General features: G+C 38.8%; 1 protein-coding gene across 3 annotated transcripts in view; it reads left to right on the top strand.

The window, feature by feature from the left end:
• UBAC2 (UBA domain containing 2) overlaps positions 1–22672 on the top strand; it is an 89203-nt gene extending 66531 nt beyond the window's left edge. For all 3 annotated transcript variants that reach the window (XM_042043133.1, XM_042043113.1, XM_042043122.1), the window contains 3 exons: positions 5257–5502; positions 18373–18495; positions 21796–22672. In XM_042043133.1, coding sequence (XP_041899067.1) covers positions 5257–5502; positions 18373–18495; positions 21796–21903 — 477 coding nt within the window. In that variant the 3' untranslated portion in view covers positions 21904–22672. The remainder of the gene's footprint in view (positions 1–5256; positions 5503–18372; positions 18496–21795) is intronic.

Raw genomic sequence — 22672 nt, 5'->3', positions numbered from 1 at the left:
ATATTTACGTTTTTCAGAACAAAATAATTGAGTATTTGCTGCCAAGTTCTGTTAGGCAAAATAATTTTCAACATCATTTTCTACACCAGTCTACTTTTTTTCTGTTTGATTTCCTTTTTTTGGTGTTAATCAAGTACAGTGAATTTAAATTTTAAATACTACTCCAGCTACTCGTGGAGCATATGTCTCTTTGCCATGTAAAATACTCGAGACCTTCCATGTTTGGTTTACCTTATGTACAGAGAAACTACAGCTACTTCCTTTTTCTTAAAAGTGTACAACTTTGGAAGGACATGAGGGAAGGGGAGGGGAAGTTAGGCTTTCTATGGGGGCAGGAGGAGGTTAGGAAACTTCATATGAAGAACCAATAGTAAGCCAAGGTGTTAAGAAACTGAAAATATATAAGCACACTTTTTTTCTGCAGTGTGCCAGAGAGTTTCCAGCATTCTCCATTTCCTCTGCTTAGCACTATGCCACATGCAATATGGTGGATGATGCTGTGACTAGCAGAAAACCGTATAAGGTATAAGATGAACCTTATGTTGCCAGCCACAAATTCTCCATTCTAACAGTGTGAGCATAACCACAACGTCTTTCTGTGGTGACTTTTGGAGGCTAAAATACAGTAGAGGCTCCTCAGTTTGGGAGAAGTAGCCCTTTAATCTCATGTCTGGTGCTGAAATTGGGATATAATGAGATCATTTTATCTTCCTTGAATAAACAGTGTTGCTTTGCTTTCTTAAACACTAGAAATTCACTCAATGTCAGTAACAAAAATGGTGTAAAAAGTTGCTTTATACTTTGTCAAAGCTTGTGTTTTTTAAAATGATATCAAGTTCTGCATATGAACCAGCTAAAGAGGAAGTTCTTTGGAAATACTTGACATTAAGGTGAGAGGTATGACACTGAGCCAGTCTGAATCACAAGACCTATTTTAACTACAAATATCTCCATTCTGGGTTTATTGGAAATATAGAAATAGCTATCTTGTCCTCACTAGGTGAAACTTACTGAAAATTTGTTATAAGTGACCACAGCGTTTCAAAGTTTCTTGTACTTCCATATAATATCTCTTCATTTTAGCATGTCAGTAAACTTCTAGCTATATAAAGCCTTTTCTTCCTATTAAATGCTCTGGGATGACTTGCTAAAAGGATATATATAAATATAACTGCCTGTCGCGGGTTCGGTTTGTAACCGGGCGGAAACACCAATTTAGTGTAGTGGTTTGGTCCAAAATACTCATTACTGTTTATCTGCTGTGAGATAAGAATTAGGAGAAATGCAAAACAGGCACCAAACTTGAAAGAATATAAAGAAGTTTATTAACAGACCTAAAAGAAGAAAAAAAAAAAAATACCACCTTCAGAACTCTCCTCCTCCCCCCACCTTCCTCCCTTCTCCCACTGACGATGTGAAAAGACAACCCTTAAGATGTTCAGTCTGTTTACCACTTCCATAATAACCTTGTTCAGTCCATTTAGAAAGAGAAGTCTCTTCTTGCTCATGCTATGAAAACATTATCACAACGAGACAGCCGCCCACTTCCAAATATCGTTCAGTCCATTTAGGAAGAGGAGTCTCTCTGCCTGCGTGTGAGTCCTTTCCCCCGACTTGCAGCTTTTCCCGCAACTGCCTTCGAGGGTCCACTCTTGAAGTTTTTTGGGGTACAATTTTAAGGTTGAGCCGTTCAGAAACAAAAACAGAGGCCCTTCTCCTTCCCTGGGAGCAAAGGGTCTTCATCATCTTCATCTTTAGGACTATCTCTGGGAGCATCTCTACGGACTGAGGTTTTCTCCTTTCCCGTTCGGAGCAAAAGTCCTCATCTGGTTCATCTCTACGGACTGAGGTTTTCTCCTTTCCCGTTTGGAGCAAAAGTCCTCATCTGGTTCATCTCTCCCTGTCCAAACTTCTCATGAAATTACAGCTGCGTCAGCATCTGCCTATCTCAGCGCAGGTGCTTTTGCTCACGAGTTGAACACTCCACCCCCCATATCTTCATGAAATTACAACAGGATACTCTGATATATCATAGCTTCACAACAGAATTTCAGCTTTAAGCATCTCCTCTCTCTCTTCCCTCAGGTTTTCAGCTCTTCACAGCAATAAAAGGGTTAATCTCACCTCGGCCTTGCAGCTTTGCAGCTGGAATGTTGAATTTTTCTTATCGCAGTGGAGAGGGGGGAGAGCCGAGCCGATCCGGCTGCCCACGGCAAGGCAGTGGGGGGGGGTTCCACGGCTGGAACAGGTCCATGGCTCCAGGATGGCCGTGGCCCGGCCCGGCCTGGCCCAGGCAGGGCCTGGCCGGGCCCGCTGGCCCCCACACGGGGCCTGCAGCCACTTGTCCCAGCGCCGGAAACGAGAGAGAGCTTGGAGGGGGAGTTTGCCTATTCTTAAATGTGGATCACAGAGGTGATCACAACTTTAAGTGGCTTAGAGAATTGTCCATATTCAAACTGGCCAGCTGATAGGTTCTATCAGTTCCCAGAGGAAACTGTAAGCACCCCTTAGCAAGGACGTCCCTTCCGGGACTATGCTTGCTAACCTATGACACTGCCTAAAAGGAGGTTTTAATGAGGTGGGGGTCAGTCTCTTTTTCCAAGTAAGATAAATGGAAATGTCCTTTAAGTTGAGACAGGGGCAGGTTTAGGTTGAGTATTAGGAAAAATTACTCACCAAACTTGGTCAAGCTCTGGAACAGGCTGCCTAGGGCAAAGAGAGGTTAAGTCACCATCTCTATAGGTCTTTAAAAGACATGTAGATGTGACACTTAAGGACATGGTGGACTTGGCACTGCTGGGTTAACAACTGGACTTGATGATCTTAAAGCTCTTTTCCAACCTAAATGATTCTATGACTAGCCATCTCAGCTAAGGAAAATGCAAGAATGCTTTTACTGATGCAGCTGCTAATTGGTGCTTGCAGTACACCTTCCCTTCTGAGACAAACAAGTTCCAAAGTACTGACACCAAAGATATGCTGCTGTTATCTCATTGCTCAATTTTCTATCATGAGTTGATAAAAGAATGATTGTGTTTGTGGTTAATATGTTCAGACACGTGTCAAGATTTGTCATATACTCAGGGAGATGCGGATTTTCCTATCACCACTTGCTTTGTTTTGTTCTTGTGACTTTTTGAACCTGTTCAAGATTTTTGTAAACAGTAGACCTTTTCAAAGGTGGTAAGAGAGAGCGGAGATGAGTATCTAGGAGGGACATTTGAAAGCAGTGAGGGAATGCTGGTGTGATGTTGGACAAAGTATTTTGAGTGGGACTTCTTACCCTGTTAACACCTGTACAATTAGGTGTGCAGAATCCCTGGAACGAAAGAGGGCTCATGGCTCCACAGTGTAATGATGCTCCCTACACCTAACAAGGTGGGAGGAAGGAAGATAACTTATAGGCTCTGGTGCTGCTCGAGCGTTTTGCGTTGAAGAAAACATCAGATTAAATGTATCTGTAATATTTGCTGTGTGGTTCTCGCTCCCCAAAAAACTGCTTTCTCAGTTACTGTACAATCTAGGTTTTCTTGAGTGAGGAGCCTATCTACGTCACTCCCTCAGGACCAGGGCGTTAGCTTCTGAGAGACCTTCTTGCTAGGCAGATACCTCAAGTACTACATACCAAAAGCAGGTGAATTGCAGGAGTGGTATGAATTTTCTTCCTCTTATCCTTTGGCAATTATAGCTATATCTTAGTTTCCAGTTGATGTGCACAGGTTTTAGTCATGAATTTACAGTCATCTGGAACAGTTTCACTAGAGCTGAGGAAAGACTATCTGAGGTCATGAAAAAGCTTCTGTGACAGTGCCCTGTCCAGTTAGGACCTTCCTTTGAATACCGAAAATTTTTGTTAAAGGCAGCCTTCACTCTGATGTGATTATGGCCCTCATAGCATTTACCTCCTTTCTCAAAGCATGGCTGAAAGACTGAAGAGGGTAAGGGTAGTTTAAAGCTGTTCTTTCTCATTTTAGAATGGCCTGTGCTTGGTGTTACATTCACCCCTGCGTCATAAAATGAAAGTATAATAAAACAAAATCATTGTTTCCCAAAGTAGAATGTGGTTTTGCTAAAAGTCTCACTACCTCATTGGATATTTAACCTTTTAAATAATATGAAAAATACCCCCTCTCCCAAAGAATGCTGCTTTTTCCTATACTGTCTCCCCTGGTATACTCATCAATGCATTTAGTGTGTTTATACAAATGTCAGTGAGCTACAACAAATAGCCCCAAATAAATAAATACTTCGGATGCAGATTTTCTACACTGATTTTAGCAAAATTGCATTTCTGGGGTATGTTTACAGATTTTTGAGGTTCAGATCTCTTCCTGTTCATTTCACTGTGCTGTCGCAGCATAATTTTTGTGGCATAACAGACAATAAAGGGTCACAAATGCTGAAATGCGGCATAAAGCAGAATGCAAATGGAACCTCTTTGGGCTCAAGTGCTGCGGCTTCACAATGACATTCAAAATAATGGCTGAGTGATGACTGTAAATCCATTTATGGGGCACATGAATTTCTCTTTCTCCTGCTAAATCTGAAATGAAATCAAGCCTCAAGGCAAGCACAAACACAGCAAATGGGATTTTTTTTAATGGGTAGGAGAAGTGCCTCACAAAAACTGGCTTTTTCAGTATCACAGTTTTTAATGAATTGTTTTTTAAACATTTTTTTTTCCTCCTGTAAGGTAGATGGGCTCCTTTTGGAATAAGTCTGTGCATAGTCTTAGATTTAACTTCAATTCTGCTTGTTTACTTTTATTTTTACTAGAAGGAGAGACTCGGGTGATGGGGACAGAAGCCTTAAGGGGGTTTGGGTTTTTTTGAAGAAGTGTTTACAGTGCTTTAGCATCCTCAAGAGCAGTCTTAATCTTCTCAGGTCAGCATGCAGCATACCTTGACCAGCTCTTTTACTAGAAATTAAAATTTTATTTGAATTTTGACCAGTTTTAGAAAGGGTCACTTGGCTTGGGCTCAAATTCTGAAACAAACAAAAAACCCCATGCAACTTTATGAGTCACAGGCAATGCACCACACAGATTTTAAAAAGCAATAGTTTGTAGTTGTAGGGAAGTAAAGAAATCCCCTGTTCGTTCTCTGATTCTTGACTGAGAACTGTGAGTAAATACAGTAAAAGTGCTTTAAAAACCAGAAAGACCAACTGTTACCTGCAGCCAAATTCAAAGTAAATGTGGTGTATTTAAGTTCTTTGGTTTTCAGGGTTTTTTTAACATTTCATTTTTGATTTCAGCTTTCTGGGATTTGCTACAATAGCAGTATCTTAAAAGTTCATCAAATTCTTTGTGTACCCAGATGGGTAGCAAAGATATTTTCTTGGACTCTTGAACCAGTCTTCTCATCTTCGGAACCAACAAATGAAGTTCGAGTGGGAATGGGAGCAACAGTTGACATCCAGAGGCAGCAGAGGATGGAGTTATTGGATCGTCAAATCATGATGTCTCAGGTTGCCCAAATGAGGCGGCAAAGACAGCAGCAGGTATTGCTATACATTCTTTAAGGATTATATTGTTATAAGAAATATACTTCTTTGGTTCATAGATGTTGCATTGTTCCTGTTTCTTAAAAAGAATGTATTTTAAAATCTTTCTCCATCTTTCATACACTGTTGTACTGCTGATAGCTGTTTAAGTGGTTTATATAGCTTTATATGTTAAAACTGCTTCACAAGATGTGAGCAGAATGCCAGACAATTTCGTGGGGATATCAGTACTCCTGGCATTCTGTCACCAAAAATGAGGCTGAAGGGTAAAGTGATTGCTTCTTGGTGGTCTTTAATGAAAGACATTGTGTAAAGTTAGGAAGTCAAAATGCTCCTGACTCTTCTGAGTATCTGTCTGGTTAGCATCATTTTCAGAGAGGTTGAAAATTTTTTATGGAATTCCTGTATTTGTAGGTGTATAGGTTGTTTCTTAAGGGCAGAAATTAAATTCTCTAACCTGCAGAGGTAAACCACAAGGGACTTGCTGTTTGCCACGTTTAATGCTCTTGGTTTATTTCCTTATTGAACAGAAGAGTCTTTATTTTCTCTGTTTTATACAAACCAACAAATGCAGATATTCTCAGACTTCGTGTTGCAGGGCAGTAAAACAAGGCAGGTGGTGTCTCAAATCCTGTATCTTAGATGTGTTACTTAGGTGTATATGGTACTAGCAGACAGCACGGGCCTTACCTTGCCATGTGAGAACTTGTATTGCTCATAATTTATTTACAGCCTAGCAATTTCAAGTCTTCAGTGGGTTTTCTTTGCCTGAAACACAGCTCTGTACTGATACATGAGTTCTTCTTGTGTTTGGGATAGTGTAGTGTGAACAGGTATAGCTGTGTTACCCTTAATGCATTACCAGAATTAGAGGTGTGATGGCATAAAGCTTTGACCTGCAACTGGAGTATGAATCTTTGTCTCCAGTCCCTGATAACATCATTCTGGTTTTCTTGTTTCCTTAACATTTCAATATGATGAAATTGTTCCTCAAGCAGGAACCTCTAAACTACTTTTCTCTATTCCTATTAAAATGCGAATCAGTTTTAACATAAGAACTGAACTAGAAATTACTCAATTCTTGAATGTTGCCATTGTAATAGCAAATGAATTTGAAGTGTATGTTGGGCTACAAGTATCTGGGAAGAATGAAGTCAGGTTTCTTCAGATGTGACAAGGAAGCCGTTTCCAGTTACGAGGGACAGTCTTTCTAATATATCTTTAATTACAAAAAGTGGTAAATAAGTTCAGAACTGTAAATGATAAAAGGATGGTTGATAACATTTTCCTCTCATCGTGTCCTTTCCCTAGGCTATGAACAGTGAAAGTGGAAAAATGTCTTTTCATGTTTGACTTCAAATAGAATTCTTTAAAAAGGTTGGAGGGGTTTGAACATCAGTAAGATGCTTCCCTTTACAAGTTGCTGAAACACTTTCAAGTTACCTTTATGTTCAGCTTTTAACTTGAGCACAGCATTTATTTGACTAGTAGTGCTAATCTGTGAAACCAGCAATCAGAAGGCAATAGGATCAATGTATGAGTGTTTCATAGAGGCTCTTCAGAAAAGGTATGTCATGAAAGTTTTTCACCCACCTGGTGTTTCTTAATGACTCACTCACAGAATTTACTGGTCATCAACTAAATCAGAAAAAGCATCACTCGCAAATGTTGCTGTGTAGTGGTAAAAATGAAAAGCAGACTGTTTTCTATCTCAAAATAATATTGGAAAAGTTGAAAACCATTTTCTGGATTGCTATACTTGGGCAATTCTTTTGCCTTTAGAGATTTGGCAAGGTGTAATTTGAAGACAGTGGAGCGGAACGGATCATGCTACAGATGAAACGAATTTAGATGATAATTTTACCTGTGGGAGGAAAGCTGATAAAGAGTACAGATCAGTTTCTTAGACAGTTTTTTTGTGGAATTCAAATAATAAAAGTTGTGAAGTACGTCAGTCATTAGATAGGGCTTTGAATTATATTCTGGGTAAATGTGTGGATTTCTGAAGTCCCAGTATGCTGTCTGTACGTAGTGTGCCATGGGTGAGATAAATTAACACTTTCTCTCACACTTTCCACTTTGCTTGGTGAGGGAAGTGAACTTTAACTTTCCTCTGTATGCCATAGTGCAACGATTTTGTTCAGCTGCCTCTTGAGAAGGTGCTCTGCTCATTCCTCCCACTCCTTTACTCTTCAGTTCATCTGTTTGAGAAATGAGACAATGCAGTTTCCCTGGATGTTGGTAGCATTATGGAAGGAGAAGATCAGTGCTTTTAATGGGGCTCCATTGTCTGTGCAATGTTGGCAAACTCCCATGAGGGAGGCCCCTCTCTTAAATAGATGCTTTTTGTAGTAAGTTTATTCTTTGAGTCTTCACAAGAAATTCTGAAGAATGTGAGCCTGACAGATTATGCAAACCAACATAAAAAAATTTAAATTAAAAAAATAAATAAATAAACCAAAAGGGGGGAAAAACTGGGGGAAAAGCCTTTCTCAGAAGTTGTTTATAGTGTACCTCTGTGATACTGATATGTAAATAATTTTTTTTTCCTGCTGTTCACTAAGCCTTTTTATCCAAAGCAGAGTTCACTTTGGATGCTTTCTACAAAAAACCAAAAAGCAAGGAACAATCACCCCAGAATTTCTTCGCTGTCAATTCTTTGAGCTTTACCTTTTCCAGTCTTTTTCTAGCTGAAATGTTCTGGTCTGGAGGAACCTGAAGCATGGAACTGCATGTGTGGGTGCTGGGTTGTCAAACACCTGTGACTTCGATGAGTAGATTGAGTGTGTGGTAGAATTTGAAAATAAACCCACCAAGTTCATTACTTGATGTACTTCATTTTAGCTCTCAAATACTCAGTGGCACTGTGTCTGAATATGTTGCTAGAAACTGTGACATTGATAGTTTCTCAGGGGAGTGTGGTTAAATGGTGACTGGTTTTTGTGTTGGTTTCTAGTTGCTGTGGATACAGCCCTTAAACACGTCATAGTGTTCATCTAGAAAACTTTCTAGATCTTACTGTGTTCTTTGTTTTCTCCTGTGGATATTGCTGAGAAATTATGATCTTGTCCCAAATGAATTACTTATCATCATCTACATTCACCTTTAAAGGCAGTGGAATAAAATGTGTGCCATATGTATTCATTCTCTAAAAAAATACTAGCTTGCCATTTTGTTACTGCTTTTAAAACTTCACTTTCTTAGTTCTTTTCTTTCACACTCTTTTGTGTGTCCTACTTTGTAAATAGTTTGTCCTGTTTTTCTTTTTTTCCCATTATCTGATCTCCTGTTTCCCTTCACACTGTCACATTTTCATTCCCCACTATGCCATTTTCCTCCCACGTTTTTGTCACCTCTTTACCTTCACCTCTCTTGTTTCCTATACTTTGTATTTGCTCCTATACAAAATGCTTCTTCACTTTGGGGGAAGTTCTCTCCCGCCATGTCTTACCACCAGTAATCATTTGCTATTTTATCCTTTTGACACTGCAATATTGATAAAAATTTTGGTCTTCCTCTCCTGATGTTTCTATTTCTAGGTCTCTTTCATTTCCCAGCATTTTTCTAAAGTTTATCTTTCTGTAACCCAAATAAAACCCTGATGGGAAAAGGGAAGCAACTGCTGCATCTGTGCACCAGTGTGGGTATCAAGGAGTCAACTTGACTTTCACTTCCCATTGAGAATCTTGGAGGGAGGCTGGCAGATAGCCAAATTGCAAATAGATAGGGAAGATTCCGTGCCTAGGTGGTATTGGCTACACTGATGTCACTACAGTTATGTGGAAGGTGGTAGAACTGCCTTCTGTTGGCACTAAATACAACTTCTTTGAGCACTCCTACCTGTGCCCATTTGGGATGGATGGTGTATCAACGTCAGTCCCTTCATCTTGAAAAAATGGGGTTTTTCTCCCCAGAGCATTTTTGCTGAGCATATTAAAGACATGGTATTGCCTTCTTCTTGGCTTCTCTTAAGTGTCTTGGGTCAGGGAAGAGCTTCGCCAGGTTGCTCCAGACTGCAGCAAACCTACAGCCACATATGAAAATCTTCATTTCACTAGCTCTCTTTCTACCCTATAGTCCACTTAAAGCTTATGTTTTCTTTTCCTTCCTGTCTTTTTGTTCTTCTCTTCCAGCTGCTGCTAATTTTCACTGAGGCCAGACTCTCCTTAGATTCATACCACATGGTATCTCATATGTATATCTCATCTTCATCATATAGGAGATTCTGCTGCTTGAAAAGACTTGTCTCCTATAACAAAGGGACTTCCTCTAATTGTTCATTTATTAGATGTCTTTCTCCTGGGACACTGGAGACATGTTCTGTGGGGAGGCACACTGAGTGTCTTTATTGTTATGGGGAGCCTCATATCCTGAGCGATTTGCAAGTTTCATCTTTTATCAGCTAAGGACTGTGAGACTAGATTGGTAATTTACCTTCTGGTTATATCTAAGCAATAAACTCCTGACCTTGGAAAAATAATAGATTAGTGGAGCAAAGATTTTCCTGGCTCAAGAATTCTTCCTCAGGAATGTTATCCTCATTCATGATGGTAGAAAAAAAATCCCCCAGTGAATATGCTTCCAGACAGTTCAATTCTGCTTTCTCAAAGTGAAGAACCAGACCCAGGCATATTCTTTAGCTCTCCTACTGGCATTTCAATGAGGTGGCACTTCAATGAAGTCTTCTTGAATAACTTCACAAGTCTAAATACCAACAAGAAGTCCTTCAAACAGATATTTTGAACCGTGAAGACCTTCTGCAACCTTTATACATTGCCAAGTCCGTGAAAACCCTTGCTCTCACAGCCAGGACTTTGGATGGAAGCAGCTATTCCATTTTGTTCCACAAATGTATGTATCATTGTCAGGAAGGAAACTACCAGACTGGCTTACCTGAATAAATGAGTGAGACTTTCAACTGAGTGTCACACAGTCTTTTTCTCTGATTACATTTCCATTCCAATCAGTCTGTGTTACCTAAGGCTTCTTTGGGGTTTTCTGACACATTTGAATAGAAGCTGCCTTTAGCAACACTTCCATAACCCCCAAAGACAATGATACATAGGGTACCAATAGGATAAAAAAGCTTTTGTGCCCAGACTCATGGGATGTGTGTGCACAGGATTTGATATCATATTTGTAAAGAATTGTATTAAGCAGTAAGTGATTTACAGATTCATTTCAGCCCATGAATGAAGCTTGTATGCTGCAGCAATAATCACTGTGGCTAAATTTAGACTCCGTATTCCATCACTCTTCCTTTCCTCTGCATGCCAGTGTACACATGTTGACATATTTTGAAATAACAGACAGCTTCCATTTTTATAGAGAAAACAATATTTTCCTTCAGACCTGTGTCTTGAGCTCATCCTTTGCTTTTTTTGCACTCTGCTGACATTTTCAAGCCTTGATTATTCTCTGTAATTGTTTAATACTATTTTCTTTGTGTTGATAATAAACTTGGATTTATTTCAAGCATTTATTTGGTGTAAAAACTGCATATGCTACTGATGTTGGCATGCCGAAACTCTGGTTTTTAACTGTTCCATGTTAATAATGTATTTGCAGCAACCGATAACCCACTGCTATTTAGACATTCTGGATTATTTTGCTCTATAACTTTTTCCATGGATTCTAGGTGTGAAATTAAAAACATTGAATTTCCAGAGTCCTGATCCAGGTAATGAGCAGTTTATGACTATTTCCTCTACAGACTACCACAGAAACTTCAGGTTTCTGTCTTTTTTATGGAAGTTGGCCATTCCACAAGCTGACAGACAGTAGAGCTAACAGACACTAGTGCAAGTAGAATAAGCTGAGTGTGTCTCATTAACAGCCAGCTGTCTCAATCACAAGATTGACTTTATCTCCTACTCATTAGTAGCACCCTGCTCATATATTGAACAATCCTTTTTTCTCTTGGACTGGAATTATGAAATTATCTTTCTTTCTGAGTCAACTTTTGAGCTATAGCCTATGAATTTGGATTAATATTTGTAATCAGCTTCCTTAGAGAAGCAGTGGTTGGACAACTTTCTAGAGCAAAACACTGTTTTATTTCAAAGCAAATAAATTGTTTGAGAAATAGAGTATGTTTATTCTCCTATGAGATTGGTCTATATTGCCTTCCTCTGGCAATTTAACTTGAGGCAATTTCTTATAAAAAAGCTCATGGCATACAAACTTCCGCAGGCATTTCCAGAATATTTAATTCACTGTTGTTGGATCAAGTTCTGTTTACAGAAGGCAGGGTTTTTTTAGGTGTACCTGTCCCTTCATTTCTAATAAACATGGGGCAAATAAGGCATCTGTTTTGGGGGCATCTTTTTTTTTTTGATTATTGGGTACCAGGGCTTCTTCTGTTGTCCTTGCAACGTGCACTCAGAGAGTCTTGATGGACCATTTGTTCTTCTAGAGTGTCATTTTCTGCAGTATGTAGTAAAAAAGAAGCCTGTGGTTCAGATAGTACGTGGTCCTACTTAACATTCAGGTTTTCTGGTTTGAACTCTGATACTCGCACGTAACAACTGCAAGCTGGTTCCACCCCTTGTTCCTTAATGTGCTGCTGTGGTGGCTTAAGCCCAGCCAGCAACTAAGCACCAAACAGCCACTCACCTCCCCCTGCCACCCTGGTGGAGTGGCGAGGAGAATCAAAACTAGGTTGAGATAAGAGCAGTGTAATAATTGAAAAGAAGTAAAATATAGTAGTAGTAGTAGTAACAATAGTAATAGTAGTAGTAGTAATAATAATAATAAAAAGAAATACAAACCAAACAAGTGATGCACAATACAGTTACTCACCACCAGCTGACAGAGGCCAGACCCCATTCCCTAACCTGGACTGGCCTTTTGGTTAACTCCCACAGTTTAGATATTGGGCATGGTGTTCTATGGTGTGGAATGTCCTTTTGTTCAGTTCAGGTCACCTGTCCCAGCTATGCAACCTTCCAGCTTTTTTTTGTTTGCATCGTCACTGGCAGAGCATGAGACACACAAAAAATAGTCCTTGACTTAAGATACATACAGCTTAGCAAACCCCAAAATGTCAGTGTGTTACCAACATTATACTGAATCCAAAACACAGCACTACCAACTACTGAGAAGAAATTAACTCTATCCCAGCTGAAATCAGGACAGATACCTTAAGAGGCACTATAGGTGCAAAGTGTTGCATATGACACCTTGTATATTGACTTTGAGATGTCAACAAATGGAAGCTACTCCTATTTGCAGCCCAAGACAACTGGAACCTTTACATCCCAAAATGGAATGCTGATCTGTTTCCCTATGTCATCACAGACTAGCCTTTTATATAGTCAGGTATGTGTTTATGTAGTATTTTGAAGAATTTGGGTTTGAGTTTCCTCTGTGCCCAGAGTTTGTTATTTCAGCTTGTGAAATCAAAACAATTTTAGAATTCTGATGTCTCACTTTGGTTTCATTCTCTCCTTATTCCTTATTACTCTTTGAAAAGGTTTTTGCACAGGAGGTGAGTGAAGAATTATCTGTCTAATCATCATGCTTTAATACCAGTTCAGTGTCACTAGTCCACATCCAAAGAGCCATGTGATAAGAATTAGAACTGACTGTTTTGTGCAAAATGTCTAAAACAGAGCTGAAATTATTTCTTCAAGTACAGACTCCATGTTCATGCTGGTGGACCTGCCTTCAGCATTTGGAACACTGGACACCCCCAGTGTCATGCCAGTGCTGAAATCCCTTCCATTGTCTCTCAGGCAGCTTCAGGAGCCAGATTAAGGTGTTCCTTCTAGATTTCAAAGGAAATAGCTGATCAAGCTTCAGAAAAGACCACATGTGGATTTCTGAACTTCTGTGACACATGAGCTCCTCAGGGACAGTGCAGGCATCAAAGTTCAGGATGGAGAAAATAAGAGCTGGAGACAGAGCCTTTTGGCTGAATAGACTTGTCTGTAGGATAAATTTCCAGAGAAATTAGAATATCATTAGAAATTGCTGGAGTGCTTTACTTGGTGAAAAATTCTTTCCGTCATTAGGAACAGTGCTTAGAACACTAATACTGTTATGTTTCTACCCCCTTTCAAAAGAGGGAAGTTATTAAAGTAAAAGGAAAACAAAACAAAAAAAATTCTTCCCAAACAACCAAAAAACAGAAGAGTTTTATCCTCACAAAAAGAGGCAGGCTTGACTTTGAGTAAGTGTACTGGAAATTTCACCATTTTAATCTCTTATGCAATGTTTTGAGCAGCAGATATCATGTCATCCAAGGGTATGCTTTTTTTTTTGTTTTGTTTATATCATCAGTATGTGAACTTTGGAGTCAATACATTGTTGAAAAATCTATACCAGAAAAGCAAGTCGATGTTTCTTGTTTCCAGTATATTTTTTAATGAAGCTTTATATGAAAAAAAGTAAGACAATATTTATGTCTTTATCAAGTAAAGGCTTCTATACAGAATGGAATATTTTACAAATGTTACTTTCTTCACAAAGGTGAAATGCAAAGCAATTTCCTTTTTCTTTTTTTTCGCTGCGGTTGTTGTGTCAAAAAAAGGTGAACAGGACATATATCAGGAGGTGCTTCCTGTTTGTGCAGATGACAAGTTGGCATTAACCATCTACAGGAGATAACATTATCAAAATATCTTAGCCACATGCATCACTTTCAAGAGGATTTTTATAAAGCATTTTCTTTCATTTCTTTTGAAATTAGTCTAATGAAAATATATACATATCTGAAAGCTACATAACTGGATATTTGTTAATTGTCCATAATACAACACTTTTATTTGTCAAACTTTGGATAAGAAGTGCTTTTGCAAAATATGCCATGGCGGGTGTGTACGTGGGAAACAGGCTGAGCTGTTTTTCAAAACAGAGAGGGAGGAGATTATGTGAAAAGAAATGGCAATAACTAGGGGTTTAGCATGCTGTACAATCAAAGACATTTGCTAGCTCTAGATATTTCTTCCTTATTCTGTAGGAAAGGAGGATACTTCTTTCTTGTCCCAGAATTGTCCCAGGCACCATTAAAAGAAAAAAAATAACAACCCAAATTAAAAAAAAAAAATCAAGGATGTGACCTAGAAAGGCACAGCTTCTGTATGTAAAGCCTTGGCAGCTATCCAAGATGAAATCATCAATATGGCATTTCCTTAAAACCTTTTCTGTAATGAAGAGCTGCTATTTTCCCATTCCTTTAGTCCAGTCCATCCTTAAATCTCATTCTTTGGTCACCTAAACTTGTGACGAGTTTGTTGTCTTCCTGTAACGGAAGTTCCAACATCACCAGTGTTCTCCTAATCCACTTCCAGTAGTGATTTATGAGAGACCAGTAAAATTATTTCCTTGGTATGTTTGTTTCCTATCAGGCAGTAACAAAGAACTTAAAATCAACTGATTCACCCAGTCTGCGCTGCTAAACCAAAGGAAACTTCAGAATTCTCCTACAGTTAAAAAATTACAGCATAGGATTAAAGGAGGAAGAAAGTTTTATAGGCCTTTCTTAGGTTTGTCTTGTCACCCTTCTAGTCAAATAATTAAAGAAGCAGTGCTTTTGTCAAGTCTTTTTCCTGATGACATTTTGAAGAAGAAGTTGCGACAGAGGTAAGGGCTGGGCCCCCAACTGTGCACAGTATTTTTGTGAATCATAGTCTAGAATTTTTCAGTGCTTCTCATTCTCTAGCAGTACAGCTGCACTGGCTGCTCCCCATCATCAAAGATCAGGACCAAAAAAACGTTGCCTGAGATAATCTCAGTGCAAGATATCCCAAGTCTGTCAGTTGTGAAATCTGGCTCTGGATGTAAGAGGTTTAATGCATCCTCCTTACCTTGTCCCAGGTCATGTTAAGTCCCAGCCCCCAAACCATGTAGTGTTAAACTTAATTCTTTTTATAACAAACTGCAAACTGGAATCACAGAAGAACTGCGTGGACTTCACTAAATGGATTCGACTGGCACACACTTGTCACTGAAAGTGCTGCTCAGGAAAGGAGCTTACATAGTAGACCCTTGAGCATCCCCATTGCTTATTGTTTTGGACCACTCTAGAGAGCTCTGTTATCTGAGGCAAGGTGCCTGTGGAGAGTGAGCAGATTGGTGTGAGCTCCTCTGTGCTGTTGGGTGCTGATGCTGAGTCAAGTATAATGTGAAATGCTTAGATATGGTTTGCTGATTCCCCAGGAGGGACTCTCAGATGGTTTAGAAGCATCACTTACATAAATTAATCAGATTGGATATCTTCCTGTGAAATCTTCCCGATTTCTCACAGGCAGGTGTAGTAGCACAGTGTAAAACCACTGCAGTACAGAAATGATCATAAAATTATGAAGAGGAGGTCTGCAAACTAATTTCTGTGAGGCAAGAAGGAATATTGGTCTGGAAATTTCCTTCTGTGCATTTTTATAGCTGGAATTTGCAATATTTACTTAATGTTAAGACATTATTTGGTGCTTGATTTGGCTCAATTTAAAACAGATCTTCATGTATTTCTGCTGTGATAGTTAAGGTTGTCTGAAGGTCTTTGCACAGTCACCATCCATACTGTAAATCCATAGCCTTGATCTCCATCTTCTGTGGATTTAAGATGTTAGCTGCACTTCCCAGTTTTTCCTTACCTTTATGAGATTGGCCACATTGCCAGTCCCATAGTTCCTGCTGCAGTAAACCTTCAAAACTAGATAGTTATATTTGTAAGGAAGCTGCAGTTCTTATTGAAAATAATGAATTCTGTGTATGTTAATGCAAACTGTATTGTAAGCTTAAGGCAAGGAAATAGACAAGTATGTCTGTAGTGTTAGGTGACAGAGCACAGGACAGGGAGGGTGCAAAACCAAACTGGAATAGGCAGCTCAGTATTGAAACTCAGGGCACTGCTGGAAAGGTACATTTATTTCAGTCTTCAGGCACACTGGATTAAAGGTAAATTCATGTTTATTGTAGATTTTATATTTGATATTCATTATTCTGTATGATTTACAGTGCTTCAAAGGAATGTGTCATAGTCCTGTTAGTATTTTTACCCATTCAGTGTGAATGACTTGCGGCTGCATTACTTTCTCCATCTCTAAGTAATAAAAACAGGTAAAGCAATGTTAGTGCAGTGTTCTTGCTGAACTCTAGAGCTTAGTAGACTGTGAGAAATTCAAAGTTTGTTAATTAAAACTCAACATAATTCTGAGTTACAGGAAATTATAGGTGGGGAAGTACATGATGTGATTTCCCAAGACTGCAAGGTAGTGCAGTGGTGTCAGTAGAAGATCTGAGATCCTTCTTTCTCCTTAGGCTTACTCTCCAAACCAGTTCTTCTTTTTACTACACTGTGCTGTTTGACTAACATGAGACTTACACAGAATCCTTTGATCAAAACCTCATGAATGTTAAGCAAATGTTTTATACAGTATGGGAAATGTAGACACATTTTTTTAAATTCAAATTCATTAACAGTGGAATCTATGTCTTGAAAACAGGTGATGGCTTCTGGCTATTTCACCTCTTGACAGGGAAAAATGTACTCTAGTATAGAAGGGACTAGAACATTTCTCAAGCTGGTGTTTCAAATCTCATGATTCTTCAAATGCTTTTTTAAGTGTGCAATTGTACTGCCCCCTGTGGTGTCTGGGCTGGTCGGGTCTCCTCTGGAGAGCAAGGAAGGAAACAAAGGAAAGGGCAGGAATGCTAATTTTTTTTTTTTTTTTTGTGGTCTAGGAGCATATTTAGCTGTTGCTGATCTGATTGAGCAGAGGGGATTTAATGCTTTAAGGGTACATAAAGGCAGGAAGAGCACTCTGAGAGAAGAAAAGAAAAAACTCTTGTAAGAGGAAGGCCTTCTGAGAAACAATGTTACAGAACTAAAATAGAGCAACTAGAGGAAGGAAGGCCATGTCCTATATATACAGAAAAGGAAGGGGGATCTTCTCCATAGTAACGAGGGGAGCAGGGGTGGAGGAAAAGGACAACATAAACTGCAAAAGAAGTTTCAACAAACTATGGAAAAGAGAGATTGGGTTTGCTCTTACCTGCTCACAGGATCTGTGGGCTTTGTATGATACAAAATCCCTTCAAAAATGTTTTTTTAAGCTGATGAAATGAGAATTCATGATTTCTGGACAAGTATAAATCTTCTACTTTAGTATTTCCTCTTTATGTTCCAAATGTCTTACTATTACAGGAGTTGAAGCTTGGTTGTTACGAGAAAGTTTCGGTTCTGTGATTTGCACAGTACCTATGTTACTGCTGTGTATTTGCATTATTACTATGTAGTTAACAAGATGTTTTGGCACTGGAACATGGCCAGAGTTTGCAACAATATTTAATACACAGAAGTTAGGTAAATGTGGTGGGTCTGTAAGTCACACTGGTGTTACAGGAGTAGTCACTTGCATGGAAGTCACAGGTGTCCTGAAGGTTGGGTTTGTTTTAAGTTTCCTGATGTGATTTTGCTGATGCACTGAGAAGCCCCTTTTCCTTTTTCCCCTCACTTATTTCTTGCACTCTTTTTCCCTGGTTAACTCCAGCATCAATCTTGCAAAGTATTTGCAAGACCTGCTGTTGCACCTCTTGCCAGGCAAACACCTGTTAGTAAAGACAGCTGTCTTTCAGCCTCAAAAACCTAGCACTGTACGAAACCAGATCTATCCCAATGGATGTGAAACATCCTTTCCTCCTTCTGTTGGCACTTTTCCTTAGTTTGCCATGATTACTTCAATTAACTAATAAAGCAGTAACCAGTCCAATTTTTGCTTCATAAGAGACTACAGCAGTTTTTGTTGTTTAAAATAAAGTGCTTTACTTAAAAATCTGCTTTCATATTATGTGGTATGGATGATCTTTTTGTTTAAAACGTTTGTAGTTCGTTTTGCAAAGACTGACAGCAGTGTCTGCTTTCAGGGTGGAATGATTAACTGGAATAGACTGTTTCCTCCTTTACGTCACAGACATAATGCGAATTATCAAGATCATCGCCCGTCTGAACAAGGCATACCTCCACCTACTGAGGTTTCTGAAGAGCAGGTAAACACTTTGTATTTTAAAATGGCATTAAAAACGGTTGGGAATTAACTTTACTAATTTTTTATCATCTGTTTATACAGTTTCTCTAGCAGTTTCTATAGCAGCACAAATTAAAATACAAGGTAATGGTCACAATACAGAGACAGCGTATTGTCAGTACCATCCAAACCAGAGTGACAGAGCTACTGGGGATTTTCTGCTTTTATGTGTTACTGCTTGTAATTTATATTAAAGATGTGATGGTTTCAGTAGTGGAAACTACTCAAATCTGATAAAAATAAATTTTCAAAGAAAGAAGAATGATAAATAGATTTCATTATTTGTCATGTAGACATCATCTTCGCTGAAGTCCTCAGCTTAAGTTTCCAATTCAGTCATTTTGGTTTTTTTTGAAATAAAAATGCTATGCCAGCGGTGGACTGCAAAACACACTCAGGCTAAAACTTGGATGTTTCCCTCAATAATGTGGTCGACTGATTCCTTATACTGATGCCACAGAGAAATTCGTGTCCTTTCTATCAAGTATAGATTTAGACTTCTAGACTTTTGTTGATAGTTTTATTCTCAGAAGTAACGATTATTTACTCAGAAATTTAAGAATTTAAGATTAGTCTTATTCCTGCCTGCAGGATTTATTGCATACAGTCAAATTCTCCAGGTTGTAGCCTACCTGCAGTTAGCTGTATTGGCCATTTTGTAGTTTAAGGTCTCTGCTACCCTTGAACAAGAGTAGGTTTCTTTCCCTTTTTTCTTTTTTATAAAGAGATAAGTCAACACTTGGTAGCACCACTGTCATTTTAATTTAAACTGAGCTTGTCCCAAACAGAAGTCTTTTCTATGATCTAATTTCTAGCTTTGACTCGATGTTATATTATGTTCAAAATGTTCAAAACTTTTAACTGCGCTTTTACTGCAAATCTGCTGGGCTACATCTAAAAGGAAAGAAAAAAACCGAACCCAACAAAAAACTGCCCAAAAACCATCAAAACCCCAACTAACAAACAAAAAACAAAATCAAAACCCCCCACCAAAAAGCACCCTCTGAGACAAAAGCCAGAAACTTAGTTTTGGCTGTTCTGAAAGCCTACTCAGTGCCAGTATGGGATGGATCAAAAGATTTCCTTGCTAGGTTGGCTTACTTATTTGTTTTATTGAGAAATTCTGCTTATCGGGACTTTTATTTTTGGGCTGAAACAAATGAAATAGTTACTGGTCTGACTTATGCTGGATTCTTATCCAAGCCCTTTAGGCCCAGGTTTATGAAAACAATATACACTTACATTTTCTCATGCATTGAGGATGTAGGGTTCACCTGATTGCTGTCATTTGCAAGGCTCTCTGGTTACCCTACAAAGAAAAAGTCATTAAAGCACCTTTGATTTTTCAGGACTGTACTAATAACAGCACAAGTTGTCTTAATATGGCAGAAATGCAAGGGTTTCATCTCTTCTTCACATTAAAGTTTGTGAGCATTTACAATGCTTTGGGTACAAAAATCTGCATTTCTTGTGGAGTTTTAGCACCTTGAGTTACTGTTGACAGTTATACATCTCTTTTCCCTGGAGCTGGATTCAGTTTCTGTGGTTAAAATATGCTCAGATGAAAAGAGGTTGTTGTTGTTACTATTCCCCATGATGCTTGATGAGTATTTCTGTAAACAGAAACATTACAATTCCATCCACCATTTCTTAAAGTTAGAATTCACAGCAACTGCAGTAAAAAACTTACTTTTGAAATGTGTTTCTGTGGTTAGCTTTTATTCCATTGCCTGCCCTTTTTCTCATAAAAAACACACTCTTAGATGAAAAATAAGAGTTACAGGTTACAAAATAGAGCTTGGACTTAAAACTATTGTTGCAGAAGTGTCAAAAGTAACAATTCATTTCTCTCCCTACAAGAAGGTGAGAAAGTGGCACTGATTTGTAAGGCTGGTGTTCTGACAACCAAGGTTCTCAGAACAGTTGTGATGGTGTATTTATATTAAGAAAAGGAGGGCCTGTGCCTCCAGGCAAACTTGGCAGCAGTATACTTCTCAGTAAGTCAACAAAGCAGAGATGACTAAAAATAGTGAAAGTTCTGGAGGTGTCTTAGAGGAAAGAAAAGCTGCTTTTGGTGGCAAGTTTCCTTTAAAAGTACTTTCAGTGCTAGTGCTGCACATTGGTCTTGCACCCTGGGAAGATTCTTCTCGAGATGTGTACAGCCTCTGCTGTGTTCCTGCTCAACTTCACTCTGCTGCTGCAGGCTCACTACAGGCAGAGGAGGGGCAGCAGGATCTCTCTGGCAGCTCCTGTAGCCCAGGACTTCCAGGTGGTTCAGGAGCTGTGGTGTCTGGTCATAACGCCTTTTGAAGCAGGATGAGGAATGCTTTATGCTGCCAGTGGCCACAGCTGATTTTACATTCCCTGCCCTCTCACACCTTTTTAATTAAGATTAATTATAAAAGTGAAGGAGTTATATTATGACTTTCAGTCATACCAAGATTTGTAGATTTTAAATGCACTTTAAATTGGTATTTAACCATAAATTAAATTTGGTTATGCATACATTGCCTTTCTACACGTGGTGCTTTGTATATGTTAACACAGAGCACATAGGTTAGGTGTCAAGCACGTGATATTATAAAGAGGGTTGGTTAAGAGATTATTAATTTAACAAAATCACTGTCTTAATGTGCCCTTTTCCATGTAATTCTTCCATCAGATGTCACTGATTTTTGCTTTGCCAAAGATTTTTGCAAAAAAAGTGCTTTTTTGAGTATATGTAGAAGCCCTCCAAGAATTTTACTAAACCAATTTAAGTATTGTACTACCTGTATTTTAGGACTAGCTTTAAGGTTTATTAAAAAAACCCCAACACCTGGAACGAATAGTTTTGAGTTTTTTTAATGCCCTCTGGAGAAGTAGGTCTTTTCAAGGAAAAGAGCTGAAGATGTCTGGATAGGTTTTCTCATCTGCCCTATAATTCCATGTTTTGGTCAGTGCTGGTTTCTTGAGATCCTGATCTTGTCGAGAGCAGCAAGCCCCCAGGTCAGACTGTAGTTGTCATGTGCAGTACCACACTTTGGATTTTACTCTTCTTTCAAAACTGGACCAGCCAGGAAAACACAGGTGCGGCATTTTCTGCAATCGGCTTTGAATTAAGTGGCAAAAAGCGATCGTTTCTGTGGCAGCGTTTTGAAGCACACTGTCCCAGATAGGTCTTTGATCAGTGGGAAAGTGATTTCTGACATTACTGACTAATGTGCACACAGTGTGAATAAAACTCTAGCTTTAAAGTAGTGTTACTTTACTTCTTTTCCAGGTTGCACGACTTATGGAAATGGGATTTTCCAGAGGAGATGCTCTAGAAGCTCTGAGGGCTTCAAATAATGACTTAAATGTAGCCACTAATTTTCTACTGCAGCACTGATGGTTTTCTGTGTGAAGGAACTTCACCCGCTGGGTTTGTACATGCCTGGGAGACGATCAAAGCCACCTGCTGGGCGGACGCACCAAGGTCAGCTCTGCAAGAGCGCCAGAAGAGAGGAACGGCTCCACGTGACTGGTGACTCAGAGTGATGTTAAGAAATGATGTGAACTGTTCCCAAGCCTTCGGATCACTTGGTGGTTTCTAGTCTGGTTATCCTTTTCAAAGTAACTTTAGTTTCTACTTGTTACTGGATATCACCTAAATTTATTTTTAAATAAAATAGGTGGGTTTTTTCTTGTAAATCCTTGTTAGACACATTATCAGACTTAATGACTAGGAAAAAAAACCTCCAACAACAACAGCAACTAGATTTACCTGTCAAGAAAAATTGCATTTTCTTCATTTAAAGTCTAATTTGTCTAGATTACGTGTTATTTTACAGTACTTGATTTTTTATTACAGTAATAAGAGGTTTGAAGATCATTTTATTTTCAACTCAATAGAGGGTTATGGGACTATTATGTCATTCTTTGCAAAGTTTTATTAATGCCTGTAATATTTTATTTCTCAAATTTCTTTTTGAATAAAAGTTGTCATTCAGCACATAATAGACAGATAGGGTGAGAGAAAATTCCTGTGTGTATGGCAAGCTACGGTAAGTGACCACTGTAAATTGGAATTTTTGCAAAGTGAGTGAATTGCTGTTCAAATACGGGTCATGGAGATACTCACTGGAAGCAATAAAGGTGAATCGAATGATGCAATAAGA

The sequence above is a fragment of the Corvus kubaryi genome, unplaced genomic scaffold (assembly GCF_017639235.1).
Source record: "Corvus kubaryi isolate FWS band 111438036 unplaced genomic scaffold, C.kubaryi_AGA036_p1.0 133, whole genome shotgun sequence".
NCBI lineage: Eukaryota > Metazoa > Chordata > Aves > Passeriformes > Corvidae > Corvus > Corvus kubaryi.
This window is presented reverse-complemented; position numbering and strand designations above follow the sequence as displayed.